The sequence below is a fragment of the Lemur catta genome, chromosome 1 (genome assembly GCF_020740605.2).
Source record: "Lemur catta isolate mLemCat1 chromosome 1, mLemCat1.pri, whole genome shotgun sequence".
NCBI lineage: Eukaryota > Metazoa > Chordata > Mammalia > Primates > Lemuridae > Lemur > Lemur catta.
This window is the reverse complement of record NC_059128.1, coordinates 81,230,667-81,255,011: the sequence shown is the minus strand read 5'-3', so window position 1 is coordinate 81,255,011 and position 24,345 is coordinate 81,230,667. Positions and strand designations below refer to the sequence as shown.

General features: G+C 33.4%; 1 protein-coding gene across 6 annotated transcripts in view; it reads left to right on the top strand.

Annotated features, from left to right (window-relative positions):
- Nucleotides 1–24,345, top strand: part of MYEF2 (myelin expression factor 2) — a 38,311-nt gene that overhangs the window by 7,130 nt on the left and 6,836 nt on the right. The window contains exons 2-16 of one of the 6 annotated variants that reach the window (XM_045528460.1): nucleotides 1,952–2,160; nucleotides 3,386–3,438; nucleotides 4,666–4,673; nucleotides 4,769–4,862; nucleotides 10,553–10,744; nucleotides 11,400–11,553; nucleotides 12,085–12,134; nucleotides 12,255–12,318; nucleotides 18,412–18,513; nucleotides 19,957–20,007; nucleotides 20,293–20,361; nucleotides 20,676–20,774; nucleotides 21,071–21,142; nucleotides 23,151–23,359; nucleotides 23,439–23,490. In XM_045528460.1, coding sequence (XP_045384416.1) covers nucleotides 1,952–2,160; nucleotides 3,386–3,438; nucleotides 4,666–4,673; nucleotides 4,769–4,862; nucleotides 10,553–10,744; nucleotides 11,400–11,553; nucleotides 12,085–12,134; nucleotides 12,255–12,318; nucleotides 18,412–18,513; nucleotides 19,957–20,007; nucleotides 20,293–20,361; nucleotides 20,676–20,774; nucleotides 21,071–21,142; nucleotides 23,151–23,359; nucleotides 23,439–23,490 — 1,478 coding nt within the window. The remainder of the gene's footprint in view (nucleotides 1–1,951; nucleotides 2,161–3,385; nucleotides 3,439–4,665; nucleotides 4,674–4,768; nucleotides 4,863–10,552; nucleotides 10,745–11,399; nucleotides 11,554–12,084; nucleotides 12,135–12,254; nucleotides 12,319–18,411; nucleotides 18,514–19,956; nucleotides 20,008–20,292; nucleotides 20,362–20,675; nucleotides 20,775–21,070; nucleotides 21,143–23,150; nucleotides 23,360–23,438; nucleotides 23,491–24,345) is intronic. The other 5 variants (XM_045528469.1, XM_045528476.1, XM_045528494.1 and 2 more) reach the window with 5 other exon arrangements.

The window sequence follows — 24,345 nt, the reverse complement described above, 5'->3', positions numbered from 1 at the left end:
GAGTGCTGTGGTGTCAGCCTAGCTCACAGCAACCTCAAACTCCTGGGCTCAAGCGATCCTCCTGCCTCAGCCTCCTGAGTAGCTGGGACTACAGGCATGCGCCACCATACCTGGCTAATTTTTTATATGTATATATATATTTTAATTGTCCAGATAATTTCTTTCTATTTTTAGTAGAGACGAGGTCTCGCTTTTGCTCAGCCTGGTCTTGAACTCCTGACCTTGAGCAATCCTTCCACCTCAGCCTCCCAGAATGCTAGGATTACAGGCGTGAGCCACTGCGCCCGGCCCAGTGTGGATTCTTAATAGACTGTTCATTCAAAATTTACTATTTATACAGCACATGTTATATGCAGTCACCATGCTAGGTGCTGCTGAAAGCAGATGGTTTTTGTTCTCACAGAGTTTATGTACTGTATTTATGGCTGTGTTGTTACCTGCTCAGATGAGTAGTGTCTTAAGAAATTTACTGTGCTGTGTAACAGGTGACTATAGTTAGAGGTATGTGTGTAGCACTGCAATGTACAGATTCCCAGAATTGCTTGGCTTAAAAGATAATTTAAAGCCTGGGTTATGAAACTTATTTGGTTGTCAGAATACAGGAAGCTTAAAAAAATTTAGACTGCTGGATGTCATTCCTAGAGATTTTTATTAGGTGTGTTTGTGAAAAATTGCTTTAAAATTGAAGTTGATTGTTAAAATAGTTGTAAATTCACTAGAGCAATTAGTGATTTAAAAGAAATTTATTGTTACTTTTGTAAAAAAAGATTCCTTTTGAAAAGTAAATTGCATTTTTAAATATAAATCCAGATTTTTATCTATAGGATTTACTTTAAGTGTACACCTACATATTAGGGATGATTGGTGTATAGCATCATGTAGTTGTGTTGTGATTACAGTCTTATCAATTAAATTTTTTCCCACTTAGGGCCTCATTAAAAAGTAGATCTATAAAATTTTGTGTAAGTTGCATTAAAGTACTGCTTCTCTCCTCCAGCCCATCCCCTCATTATAGTTAATATTACTAATAAAAATGGCGTGATTTCATGTACTCACTGGCAAATTGGTTTCCCTGATCATCACCTAAGTGCACTTTTGGGAATAACACCAATTGGGTGTTGGGCAGATGTGCGGGAGGAGGGGATGGGTGTATACCTACATAATGAGTGTGATGAGCACTGTCTGGGGAATGGAGATGCTTGAAGCTCTGCCTCAAGGGAGGGGGGCGGGGGGGGGGATGGGCAATATACATAACCTAAACTTTTATACTCCCATAATAAGGTAAAATAAATAAAAAAAATGGCATGATTTGGTGAAGTACCCTATCCTAGTTTATAGGTTAAAACAGAAATGTTAAACATAAAAATATTAGGATGCCTTGTAAATTTTCTGTTGATTAAAATTAGGAATAGAAAAAATTTGAGAGTTTTATGTGAGTATATACATATATAGATGCAGATGTATAGACATAGCTCCATATTTTATTATGCTTTTAAGCAGGGGAGGAGAAAGTTTTGGGAACTTTTTCAGGGTATCATTTTGTAAATTAGCTTTTTAGAGTTTTGAATGAAGCCCAGAAAGTTAAGTCTTCATTATAGGTGGCTGTTTTACATACTATAGAAACATAATCACCTATGTCCACCTCCCCCACTCTAATAACATTTATTAAGTAGTATGATGGGAAAAACTAATTGGTTGTTTGGATGCTTGCAACTATTTAACACAATAAAAAACAAGGATTTTTTAAATGAGAAGTTTGGTAACATGCCCAAACCCTTGCTTTGAAATGGCATTGGTTAATTTCAAAGCTATCAGACTGACTCTCCAGCTACTTTGTTGAGGTCTCGCTTGGTGGAGAGTTTTGTGAAGTGATAAATATGAATTATTTACTTAATATAGACTTACATTCTTAGAAGCACAACTGAGGGTTTTGTTTGTTTTAAATTCATAGGGAGAATGATGAATCAGTGAAAGAAGAGAAGTCTGACTTAAAAGAAAAATCTACAGGAAATAAGAAGGCAAATAGATTTCATCCTTATTCGAAAGACAAGAATTCAGGCACTGGAGAAAAGAAGGGTCCAAATCGTAACAGAGTTTTCATTAGCAATATCCCATATGACATGAAATGGCAAGCTATTAAAGATCTAATGAGAGAAAAAGGTAACTATCTCTGAAATAAACCACTACTGGATAATCTTCATATAGAAAGGGGAGGGAACTAATTAAACTTTTTTATTCTTCTGAGCCACACAGACTCAAAAAATTGATTTTTATTTCTTGATATGTGAATTAATCTTTTCCTCTTCTTTCATTTGACACAATTTCATTACAAGGTAGTATGGATAAATGAAGTATTTTTCTTTTTGCCATTTTAGTGGGATAGTAGCGAGCCAGCATATGCATGCCACCAAGAACTTTGTTAAAGTGATTGCTTTGTCTAGTTGAAGTTTTTATAGATTTTTAAAGGACTACTGCATTAGTTAAGCAATACATTTAGCGTGTTAAAGTATGAATAATAAGGTCTGATTATTTTTTTTCCAAAAGCTGTTTTGTTATTATCTTGGTGGAGTCTGGAATCTGGGTGTGGAATTTATTTTGTTTGCATTGTCATGACTGCCATGATGCTGTCTTTGAAGTTCTATATTAAAATTGCATTACTGCTGTTGCAGTTTTCAGAATAATCTGAAAACCTTCATCTTACATATATGGTTGGTTTTGGGGAAAAATAATTTTAATACTTGATCTTGTAAAAGTTAGTTTTGTTATCTCTTGAAAAATTGAGTTTCAACAGTCCTGCAAACTATGTACTTGGCTTTGAGGCTGATCTCTTCTAATAAATTTAAAAAATTTGCATTGGTGTATCTGTTGTAAGGTGACAACTATTTGATTGGTTTTATTCATTGACTTTATTTAGAAAGTGTGTGGTTTGCTGTGAAGCATGACTTGTAAATTTAGTTTACTGATGGCAAACATGATTGAAGACATTCAGGTAGAAAGTCACCTTAAAACAGCTGTTGTGTGTAGGCTGACCAAAGTTATTTGAAAAGTGCAAATGTTGATGTTTTTTAATATGATAGGCTAAGGGACCATTTGTATGTATATGTGCATTTGTTCACCAACTATATCATGCTGGCCAAAATATGATCTGTAGCATGAATTAGGTTAATATGGTTGTTAGCTTTTTTTAGAGAATGTGGATGATGTACATTTCTGAAAATTAGTTAAATTTACCTAGCCATTGATAGGAGGTATGTTGGTCTGGTTTTGATTGTTGGTGAATAATAGGTGCTTCTTTGTAGAGTTGTGCACAGGTGTGCAGTAAAGCAAGATATTGGTGTTTAAATGTATTGTTTCTTGGTATCTTCCTTTTGTATGTCTTATGTAGTTGGTGAGGTTACATACGTGGAGCTCTTTAAGGATGCGGAAGGAAAATCAAGGGTAAGTGCTGTGGGCAATAATCTGCTTGAGGTTTAAAAGTTCCTCAGCAGTTTACTTTTTGTATAATACTTGTACCAGTTTTTGGAAACTTAAGTTTCATTTTGTTTTACTTTATTATGCAAGATTTGAGGCTTTATACTAGCAAGTCTGACACTTATCCAAACCAAACTAGCTGCCCGGAAGGGATGGGTTTTGTAAATGCTCATAAAGGGCATTCACTTTTCTGATGCACTAAGGTAATGCTTCTTTTTAGCCAATAAGATTTTAATATAGGATTTCTGTTGTATTTTGATGTCTTCAAGGATATTTTAAAAGTACTGAGTTGATAATATTCCTTAAGAGTTTTTTTGAGAGGCCTATAGCTTAAAGGTGTTAATCAGAATGTATATTTGAAACTTTTACTGAAAAGCTTAGTTTGGTGGCCTGCAGGACTACATAAGAGGCAGTGCTCTGACCATTTGGTATGAATGACATTTATGAATAAATTGACATAAAAGAAATTGGTTGACAGTAGATTTTGATTTTTAGCAACAAGAATGCAATATACTGAAGAATACAGTGAAAGCTCTTTACAATGTTTAATTATATTAAAAGAACTAGTTAGGTGCATGAGAAATAAAAACTTTGTCATCACATTCAAATGGCATTTTGAACAGTAAACATAAGGAAATATTTTAAAAAATGATTCTACAAATTAGTTTCTTTAGCATAGGTAATTTTTACATACTTACAGCTGGGTGCTGTTAAAATTATATACAGCCAGTTTTAATCTAACAGAGAACTTTCTTCAAAATAAAATTAATATTTATTTGCTATTTTGATTTTAATAGAGTTGAAAAATATATTGTACACAATACATTTTTGGAAAATATTTGTTACTATGTAAGGGTAGGTATATTGGAGCCTTCAGTTGTTTCCTTGGATTACTATTGATTGAATTTGTGCAGTGACATTAGTTTTAACTTGAAAGTCATCTAAAAGTAAAAATGTGCTCCAAGCTTGTTAAATGCTACGTTTTACATCTTAGAGTTGAAGATTTACAGAAAATTTGTGATCACTTGCCTGTTATGTCCTGGAGGTGTAAAAGATGGAAAAGTCATTATACTATATTATTGTACTATATTGTTACCTTTAATGAATTAAATGTTAGAATCTACCATTACCTTCGTCTACTGATCTAAAACTTTTTTTTCTTTTGCATATTTTGACAAATCTACCTGGATATAGGGTTGTGGGTAAGAATTTTTTTAAGTATCTTAAATCAAATTAAACTTCTGATTGGAAAAAAATTAGTACATAAACATTTCCTATACATTTTTCCCCCATTAAGTGTGGTTGAATTCAAAGATGAAGAATTTGTAAAGAAAGCACTAGAAACTATGAACAAATATGATCTTAGTGGAAGACCCCTGAATATTAAAGAGGTAAGATTTCTTATATTTGGAATTTAAACATTTAACTATAAGGATGTGCTTTCTTTGGACTTTTCATTTTTGGTAATGTATTTGTCTGAACTATACCTTTTTTTACGCATAGATGCTTATAAAGCTGTATATATTGGTGATAGTTTTACTTGTACATGATTTTCTATTTGCTCTTATGCAGTTATCCTATATATTTTGATTTATTTCAAATTATTGTAAACAGAGGTATAAAATTAAAAAAAATTTCAGGACCCAGAAATTTAAAGATGACAGACTTTAGGTGCTGACTTTATTTGGTATAGACATTTTAATTTTTAGATTGTGTTATAGTTGATAATTAAAGATTGCTTAATAATGTGCAAATATCTTAGGGATTTGAATAAAATTGATGTTCACTTTTAATAAAATTAACTTTGAAACTTCCATTTAAAAATTTAAGGAAAGTTATAACTTTATTAGTGAAATTTATAACTAGAACTCAGAAACCCCTAAAGTGGAAATGCTCTCTTTATATGGAATTGTTGCATATAAATAGGTTGACAAAAAAATAACCGGAAGATACATAAAAATGTTATGTACAGTTAGGTGTAATTGACCTTGGAATGATTAGCTTGTAAAGCACTCGTTTTCATGGGCAGCTTTGTAGTATTTTTATCCTAAGGGTTTGATTACAGACCAGTTATGCACATATCCTTGCTAAAGTCTGTGCTAAGAGAGAGAGATGGTTTAACCTGGGGAACCTGAAGATTTTTTACTAACACTGATGCTAATTGTTGATTGTACAGCAGTACTGTCAGTAAGCCTTGGCATTTAACAAGTGATTTGAGTCCCAGCTCCATCAGTTTCTAGCTATATGACTAGGTATGTTAGTTAACTTTGCTAAACCTCAGTAATTGTAATACTACTACTGATAACACAGGCATACCTCAGAGATACTGTGGATTTGGTTCCAGACCACCAAAATAAAAGGGAGTATCACAATAAAGCAAGTTGTATGAGTTTTTTGGTTTTTCAGTGCACATAAAAGTTATGTTTACATGTACTATAGTCTTTTAAATGTGTTACAGCATTACCTCTAAAAACACAACGTACATACCTCCATTAAAAAATACTTTATTGCTGAAAATGCTAGTGATCATCTTAGTCTTCACCAAGTCTTAATCTTTTTGCTGGTGGAGGGTCTTGCTTTGATGTTGATGGCTGCTGAAAGTTAGAGTGGCTGTGGCTATTTCTTAAAATAAGACAGCAATGAAGTTTGTTGCATTGATTGACTCTTCCTTACAAGAAATATTTCTCTATAGCATACAATGCTGCTTGATAGCATTTTACCCACAGTAGAACTTCTTTCAGAATTGGAGTCACTCCTCTCCAACCCTACTGCTGCTTTATCAACAAAGTTATGTAATATTCTAAATCTTTGGCTGTCATTTTAACAATGTTCACAGTGTTTTCACCAAGAATAGATTACATCTCCAGAAACTTTCTTTGCTCATCCATAAGAAACAACTCCTCATCTGTTTAAGTTTTATTATGAGATTGCAGCAATTCAGTCATATCTTGAAGCTCCACTTCTAATTCTACTTCTCTTGCTATTTCCACCACCTCTGCATTTACATCCTCCACTGAAGTCTTGAACCCATCAATATCATTTATGAGGATTGGAATCAACCTCTTCTAAACTCCTGTTAATATTGCTACTTTGACTTCCTCCTATGAATCATGAATGTTCTTAAATGGTGTCTAGAATGGTGAATCCTTTCCAGAAGGTTTTCAGTTGACTTTGCCCAGGCCCATCAAAGGAATCACTATCTATGGCAGCTATAGCCTTACAAAATATATTTCTTAAGACCTCAAAGTCAAAATTACTCCTTGATTCATAGCATCAGAATGGATGTTGTGTTAATGGGCATGAAAACAACATTCATCTCCCTGTACATCTCCATCAGAGCTTAGGTGAGATGATTAGGTACATTGGTAGTGAGCAGTAATATTTTGAAAGGAATTTTTTTTTTTCCTGAGCAGTAGGTCAGAGCAGTGAACTTAAAATATTCAGTAAACTATACTGTAAACAAATGTGCTGTCATCCAGGCTTTGTTCCATTTATAGGGTACAGGCAGAGTAGATTTAGTGTAATTCTTGGGCCCTAGGATTTTCAGAATGTTAAATGAGCATTAGCTTCAACTTAAAGTTACCAGCTGCATTAACCCCTGACAAAAGAGTCAGCCTGTCCTTTGAAGCTTTGAATTCGGGCATTGACTTCTACTCTCTAGCTATGAAAGTCCTAGAGGCATCTTCTCCCAGTAGAAGACTGTTTCATCTTCTGGGTCACTTGCTGCAGTTTCTACATCAGCACTTGCTGCTTCACCTTGCACTTTTATGTTATGGAGACAGCTTCTCTTCTTAAACCTCGTGAACCAGCCTCTGCTAGCTTCAAATTTTTCTTATTCAGCTTTTCCTTCCTCTCTCAGCCTTTGTAGAATTGAAGAGGGTTAGGGCCTTGCTCTGGATTAGGGTTTGTTTGGTTAAGGGAATGTTGTGGCTGATTTAATCTATCTAGACCACTAAAACTTTCTCCATATCAGCAATATGGCTGTTTTGCTTTCTTGTGCGTATGTTCACTGGAGTACTACTTTTAATTTTCTTCAAGAACTTTCCCTTTGCATTTACAACTTAATTTACTGTTTGGCATAAAAGGCCTAGCTTTTGCCTATCTTGGCTTTCAACATGCCTTCCTTACTAAACTTTAATCATTTCTAGTATTTGATTTAAAGTGAGAGACACGAGACTCTTCCTTTCACTGGAACACTTAGAAGTTATTGTAATCTTATTAATTGGCCTAATTTCAATATTGTATCTCAGGGAACAGGGAGGCCTGAGGAGAGAGAAAGAGACAAGGGGAATGGCCAGTCAGTGAAGCAGTCAGAACATATACAATAATAATCGATTGAGTTCATTGCCTTATGTGGACATGATTGGTGGTACCCCAAAACAATTAAAACATCAAAGATCACTGATCTCAAATCACTATAACAGATGTAATAATAATGAAAAAGTTTGAGATTTTGCACCAATTACCAAAATTTGACACAGACACAAAGTGAGCATGTGCTGTTGGAAAAATGGCTCCGATAGACTTGCTCGACACAGGGTTGACACAAATCTTGAATTTGTAAAAAATGCAGTATCTGTGAAGCACAATATTATGAAGCACAATAAAATGAGATATGTCTGTATTTACCTAATAGGGTTTTTATGAGGATTAAATGAGATACATGGTAAAGAATTCAGTCTCTGGCATCAGAGAACCTGTGTGACTCAGGGCAAATCACTTAACCTCTCTTTTTTCTTATAACTAAAACGGGAATAATAATAGAACCTACCTAATAGTGTTATAAGGACTCAAAGAGTTAATACATGTAAAGCATTTAATTGTTAGCTATTTATTATACTTATATAAAGCACTTAGTACAATGCTCAAAATATTGTAACTACCTAAAAATGTTAGCAGTAATAGTAATGATTGTTGTTAATCCTAAGAGTGCTTGGTCTCTTGTTCTTGAGTGTGCAGTGATGATAGCTTGACATTAAAGGCCTTGCTACAACATATATACATGTATCCTAAATCCCTTTATTACAGTTAGCTTCCAAATTCTTCTAATCCTGTTTGAGCCCCTGGGGGTTATTATTTTTGAAAATTTTTTGACAGGGACGTGGATAATTGGTAGAAAAAGTTTAGACTGTTGTGGCTTGTGTCAGCTATTTATTTGTGGTTTTTATGTATAAGCCAGGACCAATTCTTCAGAAATATGTTGGTATCTTGAATAATTTCTCTTATAATCCTCAGAATGATTATTTTTGAGGGTTATAATTTGCTATTTTATGTTTCCTATTTCTTGTCAAGGGACAAGTATTATAGATTCTCAGTGTCTTTTTTTTTAATTGGAAAAAACGTTTATTGGATGTTAAAGGCCAAGGCCATGTTATTTCATTCTTTTAATTTTAGCACACTGTAGATCTTCAGTAATATTTCAGAGGCCGTAGAGTAGAGTTATATGATCCAAATGCATAAGGATGCTTCCATTTTTAACTTTTTTTAAAGAGAGAAAATGGTCAAATTTGGCCTGGATAAATGATCAGGGATTTATTCAGTTAACTTTTTTGGATTAACATTAGCACAGGCAGTCCCTTTCCTGGGATTTACAGTTGGGTGGCTGGGGTGAATGCTTAGAACTACCATTGAGATGGAAGTCTAAGGAAAGTATATTTCCAATGTTTCTTAACAGATCCAAGAATTACAATTTTTCATTTAATTAAATGGGGATTAGTAGTAGTTATAAATGTACTATGGGCCCTCTAAAAGCAATAGCAGTCAGTGACTGTCAGGCTGACAGCAAGGCAACCGAGGAATAAGAGCCATGTTATCTAGTAGGTCATTTGTTTTATGTAAATTTTATTTTATATATTATATATGTATATGTGTGCATGTATTATGTGTATATATGTTTGTCATATATATAAAAGACAAAAAATAGCAATATGCTTTATTAATGTGATAAGCACAGCCTATATGTCTTAATAGTTCAAGAAACATCTTCCCCATAGGTAACTACTATCCTAACTTTTGTATTTGTACAAGGTTTTGAGTACTCAGACCTGAAGAATTTATTATTTATTAATTTAAACATTTTATAGAATTTATTTCTTTACTTTGTAATCCTTTTTATTCCTTCATAGTGAAGAAATACATTGGAAGCCAGAGTAACTTTATTCTTACATTCACCTTTTATCCTAGAGAACAGCTGTCCTAGAGAATTTGTTGGTCATCCAACTTTCTTTTCATTAGTACTGTATTCACAGACTGAGGCCAGAAGAGTAGAGTTGATGGTTACCTTTTTAGCATAATCTTTGGTATTGCAAATGTTAGTCTATCAATGTTGTTTATATGGTTTTTGGCTTTTTTTTTTTTTCATTCCACCTAGTGGAATGAGTGAGAAGTACATTTAAACTTGCTTTTTTTTGGTTTTGTTTAAACCTAGGGTATTTCTCTCATAAAATTAATGAAATTAACAAAAAACAATGTTTAATATAATTATCCATTTGGACACTTAGCCGTGCTTTATCTCTCCTTTGCCCCCATCTCAGATCATAATCATTACTGAGGAAGGTAAGAGGTTAGAAGGTAGATAATTATTCAGGAATGAAATTTATAGATGATAATAGGTCTCCCTCTACCACAGTATTCCTGGGTTTTATAATAACTGTGTGTCCCATTATTGAAAAGCTTTGAATTAGTCTGAATTTGGCATTCCATTGGGCATCCAGTGGTAAGAATTCACCATTTCTACATTTTGGAAAGAAAAGGGTCACAGTGAGTACTTTGCTCTCATATATGTGCATGTGCCATATACTTGTACACTAGTGTGAGGGCAAAACTAAACTAATTTCAAGTTCTTAAGTGACTTTAGTGGTTGGAAAGAGGTATTTAACTGACATCTCTGGAGACTGAAATCTTTTGTCTATCCACAGGTTTTTATGAGACTCAATTCTCTGGATGAGAAAAAAGCTCACTCTCAAGAGGGTCAATAATTTGAGCCAAATGGGATAGTTACTGTAGAATTTGAAGTTGTTATTTTAATTATGTAGATTTACTGATATATTTAGTGGCATTTAACATTCAATATGTGTTATAGGATCCTGACGGAGAAAATGCTCGTAGGGCATTGCAACGAACAGGAGGATCATTTCCAGGAGGACATGTCCCTGATGTGGGATCGGGGTTGATGAATTTACCACCTTCCATTCTCAATAATCCAAACATTCCTCCTGAGGTTATCAGTAATTTGCAGGCTGGTAGGCTTGGTTCCACAATTTTTGTTGCTAATGTAAGTTTAAGCTTTAGTTTAAAATTTTGTCATTCAGATACTTAGTTCTGATCATTAGATAATTTAATTAGATGAATGACTTACAGGTTTCCAGAACATTTTGCTTATTTTTACTCAAATCCAATTTAAGTCTGTATACTTACAAGATTAGAGTTTAAGTACGACTGTTTGGATTTTTAAACAGAGAACTGTAGAATTTATATACATTTAAGCAGTTCTTGAAATTATTTACTTTAATAATAGGTATTATGGTGCATATTGGTAAATGGATTTCTTGTGGCCTTGATTATTGTGAATGTGCGTATCATAGTTGGTTTGTCATTTGTTCTAAGCTTTTGGAAGTCAGTGAAATTAATACTTTTTAAAATCTGAATTTCTCTTGGTAAAAATAAATATGCAAGTTTCAAATGTTACAAACAGGTTGAGCACTTGAGAGATGATTTTGGAAATTAAAAATAATAAGGATAAGGAACAACCTAGATGTAGCTTAACTGATTTTAAACAACTGAAGATGTTTATTTGAAAATTATTGATATACTATTGAATAAGAATTATAGTTCTTTATAGTTTTGAGGGTTTAGAAAAGATTATTTTGTATTTATAAATGGGGAGAGGGATTTATTAGGTTTGTAACTTTATACAATTTTATGTTAAGCTTGACTTCAAAGTTGGTTGGAAGAAGCTAAAGGAAGTGTTCAGCATAGCTGGAACTGTAAAGCGGGCAGATATTAAAGAAGACAAAGATGGCAAGAGCAGAGGAATGGGCACTGTCACTTTTGAGCAAGCAATTGAAGCAGTTCAAGCAATTTGTATCCTGATTTACATTTTAGCTTTATTTATGAAGTGGAAGCTTGATACCATTTTGTGGGGGTAATAGAATTTAAGGTTGCCTGGCTTAGAAATATGTTAGACTTTAGTCTCCAGCACATAAAACCTTTACTATGTCCAAGTACTAAAGTCACTCTTAAAACTTGAATTAGCAATTTTTATAAGGCTGGTATGAAGTTTTTTTCTACTCTCTTCCTACCACAGCTAATCATATGTATACATGCTTTTGACAGTTATGTAATCCATTGTACATTAAAGCAATTGCTTTAAATGAAACCTTGTTAAGTTTCTTTTTTCAGTGGTTGAATTGAAAAGAGTATATCTTATTTGTGCATTTAAGTATAAAGCAAAGAAAGATTTTTTTGAGTATACAGGAGTGGCTAATACCAATAACTATTAAAGATGTTAATTAAATATTAGAGATAGTTGGACTTTAAGATTATTAAAAATTAGTTGTGTTCAAGTATAATTTTGTAGCTATCTTAACTGCCTTTCCTTGACTGAACCAACAGCTATGTTCAATGGACAGTTTTTATTTGATAGACCTATGCATGTGAAAATGGTGAGTTCCTATGTATCACCTCAACCCTCCAACCTCTTCAAATCTTTTATCTGCTCTTCTGTACGTTATAGTTTTTTTTTGGTAATATACTAACCATATAATAAACTTTTTTGCATTTAGGATGACAAGTCTGTTCCTCATGAAGAGTACCGTTCACATGACAGTAAAACGCCACAACTACCACGTAAGTAAAAGCTACTATTAGAAACAACACAGACCTTTTTTTTCCAGTTTTATTATGTGCTGAACGAAACTGTTTTTGTACCTACATCCTACATTGCACACAATTTGGGATTAGTTTGGAATTGTGTAAGTAGTTTCATGCTATTGATTAGGAAGACTGAGAAGATACATGTGTATGCCATTTTTTTCTTTTTGGTAATTTTTTCCTGAATATATAAGCGATACATCCTAAAATATTTGGTAGGCTCAAACACATAAAAGAAAAAAGTTCTGCTATAATTTCATCACCTACAAGTAACCCCCTTTATAACATTTTTGTATATTTTCTTCTAGTCTTTCCTTCTATGTGTATTTTTTTATGTAGTTGGGAACTATCATATAAATAAATGTAAATTTTTAAAAAAATATTAGAGTATAGGCATTTTTCCATGTTGAAAATTCTTTCCAGATATTTTTTGTTGGTGGTATAATAGTCTGTTATACAGATGCTCCATAAAGCAGGGGCCCCCTACCTGTGATGAGTTGTCTTAATTATTTCGTTATACACTACAATATAATAATAATAGAAATAAAGTGCACAGTATATGTAATGCACTTGAATCATCCCGAAACCACTCCCCAGCTCCCAGGTCCATGGAAACTTGTAAAAACGGTTCCTGGTGCCAAAAAGGTTGAGGACCGCTGCCCTAAAGTATTTCAGTGTTTTAGGTATATTAACTTCTATTTCCTTTGATAACCAGCAAAGTAATGTGTGCTTTTTTGCATATAAATCTCTGTTATATTTTTGGTTATTTCCTTAAGTTAGATATTCTGAAGTATATGTGCAGTTCTCGGTGTATGTCCATTGATTAGTTTTATCAGATTGTTTTCCAAAGGATTAAAAAACCAAAATGTACTCAGTATCTGTGTCTCAATGCCTCATTTGAAAAATAGGGATAATAATAGTACCTCCTTCATAGGGTTGGCTTGAGTATTACATGAGTTAATATGTGTAAAATATTTAGAACCTTTCTGGCATAATGTAAACACTCAAGAAATATTAGCTATTGTCTTACTATTTCACTGTACTTTCTCTGGTTATTAAAGATTTTTATCATAAAATATTTTAAATATATAGACAAATTAAACAAACTATTCTGTAGCTATCATATGACATATTTGTTGTATATATTTTTTCTTTAAATAAAATTTTACATAATAAAGTGGAGATTTCCGCTATCCTCTACCCACCTTTCAACATATGCTTCACCCAGAGGAAACAACTCATGAATATAGTATTTATCATTTAGGTTTTTATAATTTGACTACACATTTGTAAATCATAAACATATGAATTGTTTTGCTATGTTTAAAATTTGGTATGAGTGACGTAATATCGTATATTAGTATTATATAGCTTGTTTTTTATTTAAAATTGTTTTTGAGATTCATTTATGTTGATAGATGTAGCTCTAGTTTCTTCATTTTAACTGCTGATACCACATTTTATACATTTTTCTGTTTTTCAGGTTATTCTAATTTTTAGTTATTAGAAACAATACTGAGTTGGGGAGTATTTGTTCTTTTTTAATAGAATTATCTGTTCTCTTAGTATTTGCTAGAAATAGTGTGTAAAACTGTCTTGGCCTTCATACATTGTTTTGGGTAAGATTTTTAACTACTGATTGATCATATTTCCCTCTATTGCTGTTTGAGTGAATTTTAGTAATTTCTGTTTTTCTAAGGATTTATCTATTTTTGCCATTTTCAAATTTATTGGCATAAGATTGTCTCTTAAATTTCTGCTGCATCTATAGTTCTGTCTTTTAAATTCCAAAGGTTTGCCATTTTTCTTTGTCAATTTTGCTAGAGATTATCAGTTTTGTTAGTGTTTTCAAAGAACTGAATATTGTTTTCTCTACCTTTAATTTCTGCTCTTAGCTTTGCAATTTTTTTCTATTTCTTTGAGTTTAGTCTCTTATTTTTGTCCTAACTCCTTAAGTTGAATGCTTACTTCAGTAATTTGCAGCCTCTCTTTTCTAATATAAGCAGTTATGACTGTGAAGTTAGCCAATGGGCACAGGTTTTGCTTGGAGTATTTTTATTATGGTTCAGTTTTTATAAAGTATTTAAAAATTATGATTATGATTTATTGAGCCATGTATTATTTGAAAATATAATTTTTGAATTTTCAAATGTATGAGGTTTTTTTTTCTTATTAATTTCTAACTTAACTTTATTGTGGTCACTGAACATGGTCTATATGATTGTGGTTCTTTGAAATTAATTTGGACTTGTATATGGATGGCCTACCCTATGGCACATTTTTGTAAGTATTCTAGATGTGCTTGGTGAGTGCAGTGTTCCATATGTGTCCATTAAATCAAGTTTGTTAATTATTTAAACTGTCTTAGATCCTTACCAATAATTTTGTTTACTTGTGCTATCAATTATTGAGAAATGTGTCTGGTAAAATCTCCCATTAGAATGGTGGATTTGGGCTAGCTGTAGTGGTTCACACCTGTAATCCCAGCACTTTGGGAAGCTGAGGTGGGAGGATTGCTTTAGGCCAGGAGTTTGAGACCAGCCTAAGCAACATAGGAGACCCCATCTCTACAAAAAAATAGAAAAATTAGCTGGGCATGGTGGGTGCATGCTTGTAGTCCCAGCTACTTGGGAGGCTGAGGCAGGTGGATTGCTTGAGCCCAGGAGTTTGAGGTTGCTGTGAGCTGTGATTACACTGCTGCACTCTAGCCCAGGCAACGGAGAGAGACTCTTGTCTCAAAACAAACAAACAAAAACAAGTAATTGTGGATTTGTCTATTTTTTCTTGTTTTTATTTAAATATTTTGAAGCTAATTTAGTAGATGCATCCAAGATTAAATTGAGATATTTTCCTAGTGAATCAAAAAATTTTATCATTATAGAGTGATTTTAACTGTAGTAATTACCTTTAAGTCTTTTGTCTGATGTTAATGTAAGTATAACAGCTTTATTTAGTATTTGCCTGGTACATTTTTCCTGTCTCTTTAGTTTTTACTGTTTTACATGTGCCCCTTATAAATAATGTTATAGCTGGGATTAGATTTTTAAAAAGTCAATTTGACAGACTTTTCCATGAAATCAAAGAGTTTATTACATTTATTGGTTCATTTGGTTAATTTCTGTTATTTTATTTTTTGTTCTATTTTTCTATGTTTTACAAGTATTTTTCTCCTTTTTTAGTGGCTATTCTGGATATTGCAATATGTCTATATAAAGCCTGAAGTTAATATGATTATTCTCTTAATAGTAGAGGGACCTTCAAATACTTTAATTCTAATAATTTTCCTGTGGAATTATATGCTATTATTGTTCAATGTTTTAGTTCTATATTGCTTTTTTTTCCTATATCACAAATTAGACATTATTATTATTTACCATTTTGTCATATCATCATTCCTCTGCTTTTACAGATGCTGGTACTAATTTTTTTTTCTCTGGAGTATTTATTTTAGAAACTTTTAATGAGGATCTGTTGTTAGTAACTTCTCTCAATTTTGGTTTGTCTATAAATATCTTCAAAGATGGTGTCACTTGTTATATAGTTTAAGATTGGTAGTTATTTTCTCTCAGCACTTTGAAAATATTCCAGTCTTCTGGTTTCCATTGTTGCTATTAAGTCATCTATCTACTGAATAGTCGTTTCTTTGTAGATAATCTGTGTTCTTTATGTAGTTGATTTTAAGGTCTTTGTGTTTGGTGTGCAGTTTTCCTTTAGTATGGGTGTAGTTTACTATTTATTGGGCTTTCACAATCTGAGAATTCAGTTAAAAAATAAATGTCAAAAATTTGTCAGCTATGTCTTTGAATATTCTTTTCCCCTTTGTAGGGCAGTCCTTCTCCTTTTCCCTGGGTTTACCTAATCAGTCAGGGTGTCATCTTTCAAGACCGTAGCTTTATGCAGGGGCTTCCAATTTACTTTCTCACTATTAATATTCTTCTGTTTGTTTAGATTACAAACCTGTACTATTATGTTCATACTTTTTATGTTGCATCTATTCTTCTTGAGTTTTACATTTTTATATACTCTTGTCTATTGATACATAGTATGTACTCATGGATTTTGACAGAATCAGTTTGTTTTAGTTAAGTTAATCATTATAACCCCTCTGCCAACTAGTTTTTTTCCTCTCTCCTTACCTCCTTTCCTTTGCTCAAATTATAACTGGGCAAGTGGGAACGTCATTCCCTATGCTTCTGATATTCTTACTTTTTGGTAAAGATAAGATTTCCCAGATCCATTTTGATTTTTCTTGTTTTAATACACAGGATTGACCTGCCTTCAAGGAGACCTGGTTCTCTTAGTGAAGAATGATATAGATGAAAATTTGGGTGCTTGATGTACACATAAGCATTGGTGATGGTCAGATATGCTATTGCTTTCAGGTGGGCCGTTTTAGAGGAGTGAGTGGGAAAAGATTTCCTTCATGTTGATCTTTTACAGTTTAATACAACATGCTCTGTACTCTAATTTTTTTTTTTTTTTTTGAGACAGAGTCTCGCTTTGTTGCCCAGGCTAGAGTGAGTGCCGTGGTGTCAGCCTAGCTCACAGCAACCTCAAACTCCTGGGCTTAAGCGATCCTATTGCCTCAGCCTCCCAAGTAGCTGGGACTACAGGCATGCGCCACCATGCCTAGCTAATTTTTTCTATATATATTTTTAGTTGTCCAGATAATTTCTTTCTATTTTTTAGTAGAGATGGGTTCTCGCTCTTGCTCAGGTTGGTCTTGAACTCCTGACCTCGAGCGATCCACCCGCCTTGGCCTCCCAGAGTGCTAGGATGACAGGCATTAGCCACCGCGCCCAGCCTTCTGTACTCTAATTTTATAAAATTAAATGTAGTATATGGTTTTCTAAGCTCCTAAGACTTAATTAATTTATACTTTTGACTAGCAAGGACATTAAAACCATACTCAGATTTAATGGATTAAAACAGTCCCCATCTATATGTGTTCACTGTTTTTAAGGTCATCAAATTATACTCTTTAAAGTCTTTCCAGTTAATTTAATTATTTCAATTTAATTAAATACATATTAATAAATATATATAAATATAGTTTAATTATTTTAAAAAATAAAAAGAAATAAAAAGAATTGGATTTAGAGAAAGAAGACTCAAATTCTAGTCTTAGCTTAATCACATAGCTAAATGACATTGTATGGAAGTAACTCAAGGTCTCAAAAATTTCCTCATCTATGTGGGTAGTAGATGTGTAAACACTTAAGATGCCACATAAATGTAAAATACGTATGTCAATGGGAAAACTAGGTAATGTAATATTTGTTTTATTCATTGTTATGTTTCATTATTGACTTTTTAGTTTGATTTAAATCATCTTAAAAGTAATTCCAAGATTTTAGGTGGTTCTACAAATTTGGGCAAGATACTCATTTTCAGATGTATATTCCATTTATAAAGTGATATGATATTCAAAATCCTCTTGGTATTTTGGTAGTCCTTTCAGTATACCTTTAAGTGGGATATAAAATGGACCTGTTTCACAAAACACTTCTCCTTAATAAATGGTATTATAGTCAGGCTTCAGTGTGCTGCTTTCTAAATGAAAGCAAGAACCAGTGCTTGCATTGGCAAATTTACAATATTTTAGAGATACTGTTATACACATATAGTTTTTTTCAAATTTTAGTGCTAGTTAGTTAATCATATATGGATCTTGCTAATATTATTCTCTTTTCTTTCTTTCTTTCTTTTTTTTTTTTCTGCCTTTTTAAGAAATTTTGATAGATTCAGGGGTACAAGTAGTTTTTGGTAACATGAATGAATTGTATAGTGGTGATGTCTGGGTTTTTAGTATACCCATCACCGAACAGTGTACCTTGTGCCCAGTGGGTATTTTTTCTTCCCTTACTCCCCTCCTGTCCTCCCCTTTCTGAGTTTCCAGTGTCCATTATGCCACTCTGCATGCCCCTGTGTACCCGTAGCTTAGCTCTCACTTATAATTGAGAACATGTATTTGGTTTTCCATTCCTGTGTGACTTCACTTAGGATAATGGCCTCCAGTTCCATCCATTGCTGCAGAAGACATTATTTAATTTCTTTTTTGTGGTTTAGGTGGTCTTGGAGGCATTGGAATGGGACTTGGTCCAGGTGGACAGCCTATTAGTGCCAGCCAGTTGAATATAGGTGGTGTGATGGGAAATTTAGGTCCAAGTGGTGAGTATTCTAACTTTCTTATTTCTTTTTAAATGATACATTTGCTAGGTAATAACGCTTACATTTGCTAGTCTGTAGTAATATTTAAAGGGCTGTATTTTATAGTGGTATATTTAGGGTGTCACTTCAGTCTGAAAAAGAAATGAAACCTTGAAAGCAGCTGACATGAAAGAGAGTTAGGCAAAGGTCAGGAGGGCGCCTCTGGGGCCAGCCATATTGTAGCTAGCCATTTAGCCACATGGATTTTGAAATGTCTTTAAGGCAGAAGGAGAATGTGATGGACATGGAGTATTTGTGAAATGGCTGAAATGCTACCATATCATAGGCAACTTAAATTTGTGTATCTAGTTGGGAAGGTAGCTTTTCAGGTAGCTATTTGGCTGTTCACCTGGACTAACTCATAGTTCATTTTTAGAGACTGGTTTTCAAACTTTCTGGTGTCAGAACCCTTTTATATTCTCAAAATTTGTTGAGGACCAAAAAGTTTTGGTCATGTGCTTATATTTGGCAATATTTACTGTATTATAAATGAAAACTTAGAAATGTAAAAAATTACATATTTATATAAAAATAACAATAATAAACCCATTATCTGTTAACATAAATATGATTTTTAAGAAAAGGAACTGTATTTTCCAATGTAGAACAATTAGTGAGAAGAGTAGCATTGTTTTAACTTTTCACGTATTTCTTTAATGTTTGGCTTAATACAAGACAGCCATGCTGTTATATCTGTTTCTGCATTTAGTTTGTTGTGATACTATATATCATATAGTCTCTGGAAAATGACACCTTAAACTCATGAAAGAATGAGAGTAAAACAGTCAATGTCATAGTAGTATTTGATGACTGAAATAGTTTTGACCTATTGAACCCTCAAGGGTCCCCAGACCATACTTTGAGAATTACTGTTTTAATTGGTGGACTGATAAATGTTGTCAGAATCCTACTTCTGTTGAGATGCTATAGTCACACTTTAAATTATGAGAGTAATTATGGTAACCATTCTGATCCAAGCAAATTTTCTCCACCCTCCCGCAAACACATACTATTTATATTTTTAAATTTTTTACAACTCCCTTAACTGCCATGTTAAGAGGAGTCCTTACATTCTGGCCTAATCTCTAAATCTGCTATAGCAATCTTTCTGTGTCTATTCTGAAACAAAATTACCTAGTCCTAGATATTCTCTAACTGAATGTTGTAGGTGTGACTAGTGAATTTAGCTTTCTTGTCTAATGTTCAAAGAAGCCTTTTTGAAGACTCATGATTAGAAAACTGCTATGGCATAGTACTTTAAACCATCCTTCCTGTACCCTGCTGCTTCTCTAGTGTTTCATTATGGCTAGACCAATGGTATCTATTTTGTTATAATGCATTATGTCATTCTTTAGTCATAAAAATAAAATTTACTCAAAGTACGTACTGTGTATTTTATTTGAGGTATGGGAATGGATGGTCCAGGTTTTGGAGGAATGAATAGAATTGGAGGAGGTATGTATAAGCATTTGTTTTGTGTATGTACCCATCTCCATTTTTAATAAACTGGGAACTCTTGAGAATTCAAAGAAAAAAAAAGTCTTGGTTTATTGTTGGCTCATGTTGTAAAGGCTGCTAGGAGAAATTGAGCTCAGTACATACTTAAGGATAGGTAATGTGTTAAGAAGTAGCTACACAGGTAGGGTGGCTGAAGAGCTTATTGAGATATAACATTTACAAAATGTACCTTTCAGTTATATAACTGACAGTCAAATCTCAAAATTAATCTTTATTCCGTAGGAATTGGGTTTGGTGGTCTGGAAGCAATGAATAGCATGGGAGGATTTGGAGGAGTTGGCCGAATGGGAGGTAGGTAAATGTATGGAGTGGGATGTGTGTGCTATGTTTAGTTTTCCCTATTATTAAAATTTCCCCCCCATCACTTAGGAATGGGTGCTATAGATGTCTTCAGATAGCATATGGGCACTAAGGGGATAAGAGCAGCCATGGTATGGGAATGGGCATGGTATGTTTGGCAGGTAAGGTAAGTTGGGTAAAATTACAGACTTTTGTATTTGTGACTTACGCTGTCTTTTCAGTTTAGTTTAGATGTATGTTCCTGAGTGTTTTACCATGCGTTAATATGCTTGAAAAAGGGTTAATTTGTTGCACAATCTTTTCAGAGCTATACCGTGGTGCGATGACTAGTAGCATGGAGCGAGATTTTGGACGTGGTGATATTGGAATAAATCGAGGCTTTGGAGATTCCTTTGGTAGACTTGGTAGGGTTGGCTGTATACTTCTCCTTTTCTTTTCACAGGTTATACTTTTTAAAATTTGTTCTCCTTTTTTTGTGAAAAATTAGAAATTTATAATGTTTCATGCAACTTACTACCTGAAGAAAACATTTTAGGGATTTTAATGTACTTGCTCTCCTTTTCATATCTTACACATTTGAACCCTATTTCCAGAAGACTTTATAGTTTTCAGTTATTGTACATTTTCTGAGAGCATAGTACCTTGGGAATTTTAAAGTATGATTATTTAAATTAATTAGTATCTTTCCGTCCTTGTTTAGGCAGTGCAATGATTGGAGGGTTTGCAGGAAGAATAGGAGCTTCTAACATGGGTCCAGTAGGATCTGGAATAAGTAGGTTTAAATTTTACTAGAATTTATTCAGTAATATTTGAGTGTTTGCAAAAACTTTGCAAGAATAGTTATTGTATAGTAATACTTTGTTCATCTATGTTAATATGTCTTGTCATAATATGAGAAACTTTGATAATTATTGAGCTAAGCCTTTCTGATCATTATTTGAAATTTCTGAATTAACTGAATTTTACCTCTTTGATATCTCTAAACTAACACCACAGTTTGTGTTAACAAGCCAATCCAAGAACCTTCTTTCCAACTAAGGAATGTGGGGATTTCTCTGATTGTGTGTCAGGAACAACTTTTGCTTTAGGACCAACTTTATTTCCATGCTTACTTTCTGTAACAGCTGTTAGTGACTAGCTCATTTCATCTGTGAACATCATGTCTTTTGTTAAATGCAGATATAACACTTTTAGAGACCTCCTGAGGTTGACACCTAAGGTTGAAAGACGTGCTTTCCTTTCCTCTTAAACCTTTTCTGTGATAGAATCAAGGGTAGTTGCCACACTGGGGAATGCTGTGTTTCCCATCTGTTTCCACCTACCACATTTTAGGCCTTACATTAAGCCTTAATACGTGGCTTAAGTTTTTTTTTTCCTTTTTTTTTTTAACCTCTATCACTTACTGGGCCATATATCTGTGAGCTCCCCGTACTTTATTGACTTCGTTAATTAATTAATTTATTTTTTGAGATAGAGTCTCTCTCTGTTGCCTGGGCTAGAGTGCAGTGGTGTCATCAATAGCTCACTGCAACCTCAAATTCCTGGGCTCAAGCGATCCTCCTGCCTCAGCCTCCTGAATGGCTGGGACTACAGGTGCATGTTACCATACCTGGCTAATTTTTCTATTTTTTGTAGAGATGGGGTCTTGTTCTTGCTCAGGTTGGTCTTGAACTCCTGGCCTCAAGCAATTCTCCTGCCTTGGCCTCCCATATTGACTTCATTTAATTGATAAAATTCACAAATAAGAATACAACCTACTCAAAGAGTGAATTCTAAAATCCTATCGACAAAATCTACTTCCACTGTATCCTGCCCCTCATTTTATTCCTTCTTTATCATCTTTTAGCCTTGGCCATTTTCCTGTTAATCCTAGCTTTCCTACCCTCTTTTATCTCAGTGTTTATACTTCTGTTTCCCTAATTTTATATTTGTTATTCCCAGAAAGCCAATTTGAGGGTGATATTAATTTTTAGAATTTCCATGTATGGGGATATTAGGTATGAGAAACAATATTAAGTTTTGAGAATGGGTAAGATTGTAATAATTAAGGGGGCCAGGAAAGAGTTAGTACATAAAAAGGAAGTAGGTATCAGCTAGAAGCTAAATTCTCAAGCTCTGGCTAAATGGGAGATACCATTTTTTGTTGTTCCCTTCACAAGTTCTGTATAATATTGAGATTAAAAGTTATGTTTTGCTGTGATTTTCTTGTATATTGAAAATTGATTAACAGTGTAAAGAAAAACTGTGTGGGAAACAGAGGTGAAGATAACTGAGGTAAAAGGTAAGCTAGGAAAGGAATATTTACATGTGAAAAGTATGAGAAGGGTAGCATGTGTGCTGGAGTTGTAATAATTTGAATTTATCTCTATATATCTTTGTTCTAGCAATTATTGTGCTTGATATTATTTGAAAATAAAAAATAAGGATTAAAAACCACTAATATTAATGGGTAAAGTGATTGATACAGGATTGGTATAATTTATATGATGTGTTTTATGATCAGAATATAATTTTATAGAGGTATATCTGCATAATATATTTATATATTGGCTGGAATTACAATTTCTCAACTAACCAAATGTATACCAAAGTGAATTCCTTGGAAAATTATCTGTATGAAAATGATTTTATGTTTATAAATGAGTTAATTTTTCTCTCCTCTTTTTTCTCAAAAATGACTCTTCTTTCCCTTCTTCCTTCTCTTTCTTCTTCTTTTCCTTATGTTTTCGAAACCCAAACACAAAACTCCCAAATCCTCCCTTCCCTTCTTGAAAATCCAGGTGGTGGAATGGGTGGCATGAACAGTGTGACTGGAGGAATGGGGATAGGACTGGACCGGATGAATTCCAGCTTTGATAGAATGGGACCAGGTATAGGAGCTATACTGGAAAGGAGCATCGATATGGATCGAGGATTTTTGTCGGGTCCAATGGGAAGCGGAATGAGAGACAGAATAGGCTCCAAAGGCAACCAGATATTTGTCAGAAATGTAAGCAAATAAATGTAAAGGATAAATAAAATTCTTTTTTTTCTTGTATATATGTTACTAATACCTTTTTTCATTCTAGCTGCCTTTTGACTTGACTTGGCAGAAACTAAAAGAGAAATTCAGTCAGTGTGGTAAGTATGCTAATGTGACTGTAGATATGTTGATATAATTATGGAGGAGCGTTGGTTTTAAACTTTTAGACACTGTATTTAGCCCATTACCTGTCCAGATCTTTATTCCTGGATAGTCTGGATAGTGTGCCAGACCTAATTCCACTTTAAATGAATTATTTTGCTATCTTTTAACTTAGAGCAGTGCAAATTACTACTAAATAATAGGGTTTAGGGTGCAGCTTGTCATTGTCTCCTGTCAACAAGGGCTTATTTTATTAGCTCATTTTTAAAAGGTTAACATATCATCGTTTGCATTAAAAAGTTTTTTTTTATGAGAAATACTAATAAGTAGTATATTTACTTCCTTGTTTATAGTGTAGTACAGTGGATTGTCAGCATGACGAGCTGAGATGCTGACATCCAATTGATATGTAGTTAATAGGCAATGCATACGCTGCATTGCCTGCCTAAAATAGGAAACTTGGCTGGTAGCGTAGAACCCACTGCCAGGAATGCCTTAGACATAGGTATATTTTGGTTGCCCTTCTAATTCTTTTTTAAACTGTTCTTAACTATAATGATACTACCTATACAATCTTAATGTGTTTCTTAGATCTGTAGAAGATTAGGTGATTTATTACTTTTAAAAGAGACCCTTTTATGTACCATACTTACTTTTGTTACAAAATATCTTATCCTATAAAGTTCTCACTTTTATTTTATTTTGTCACAATGACAGAATTAGTGTGAGTGTCACTAAGTAACAGATTTTTTGATAGTGTTCTTCTGCTGTTAGTTGGGACAGCAGAGACTATAATACCAGAGACTATAATCACAATAGTAAGCTACATAGGTAGCAAATATGATGAACAA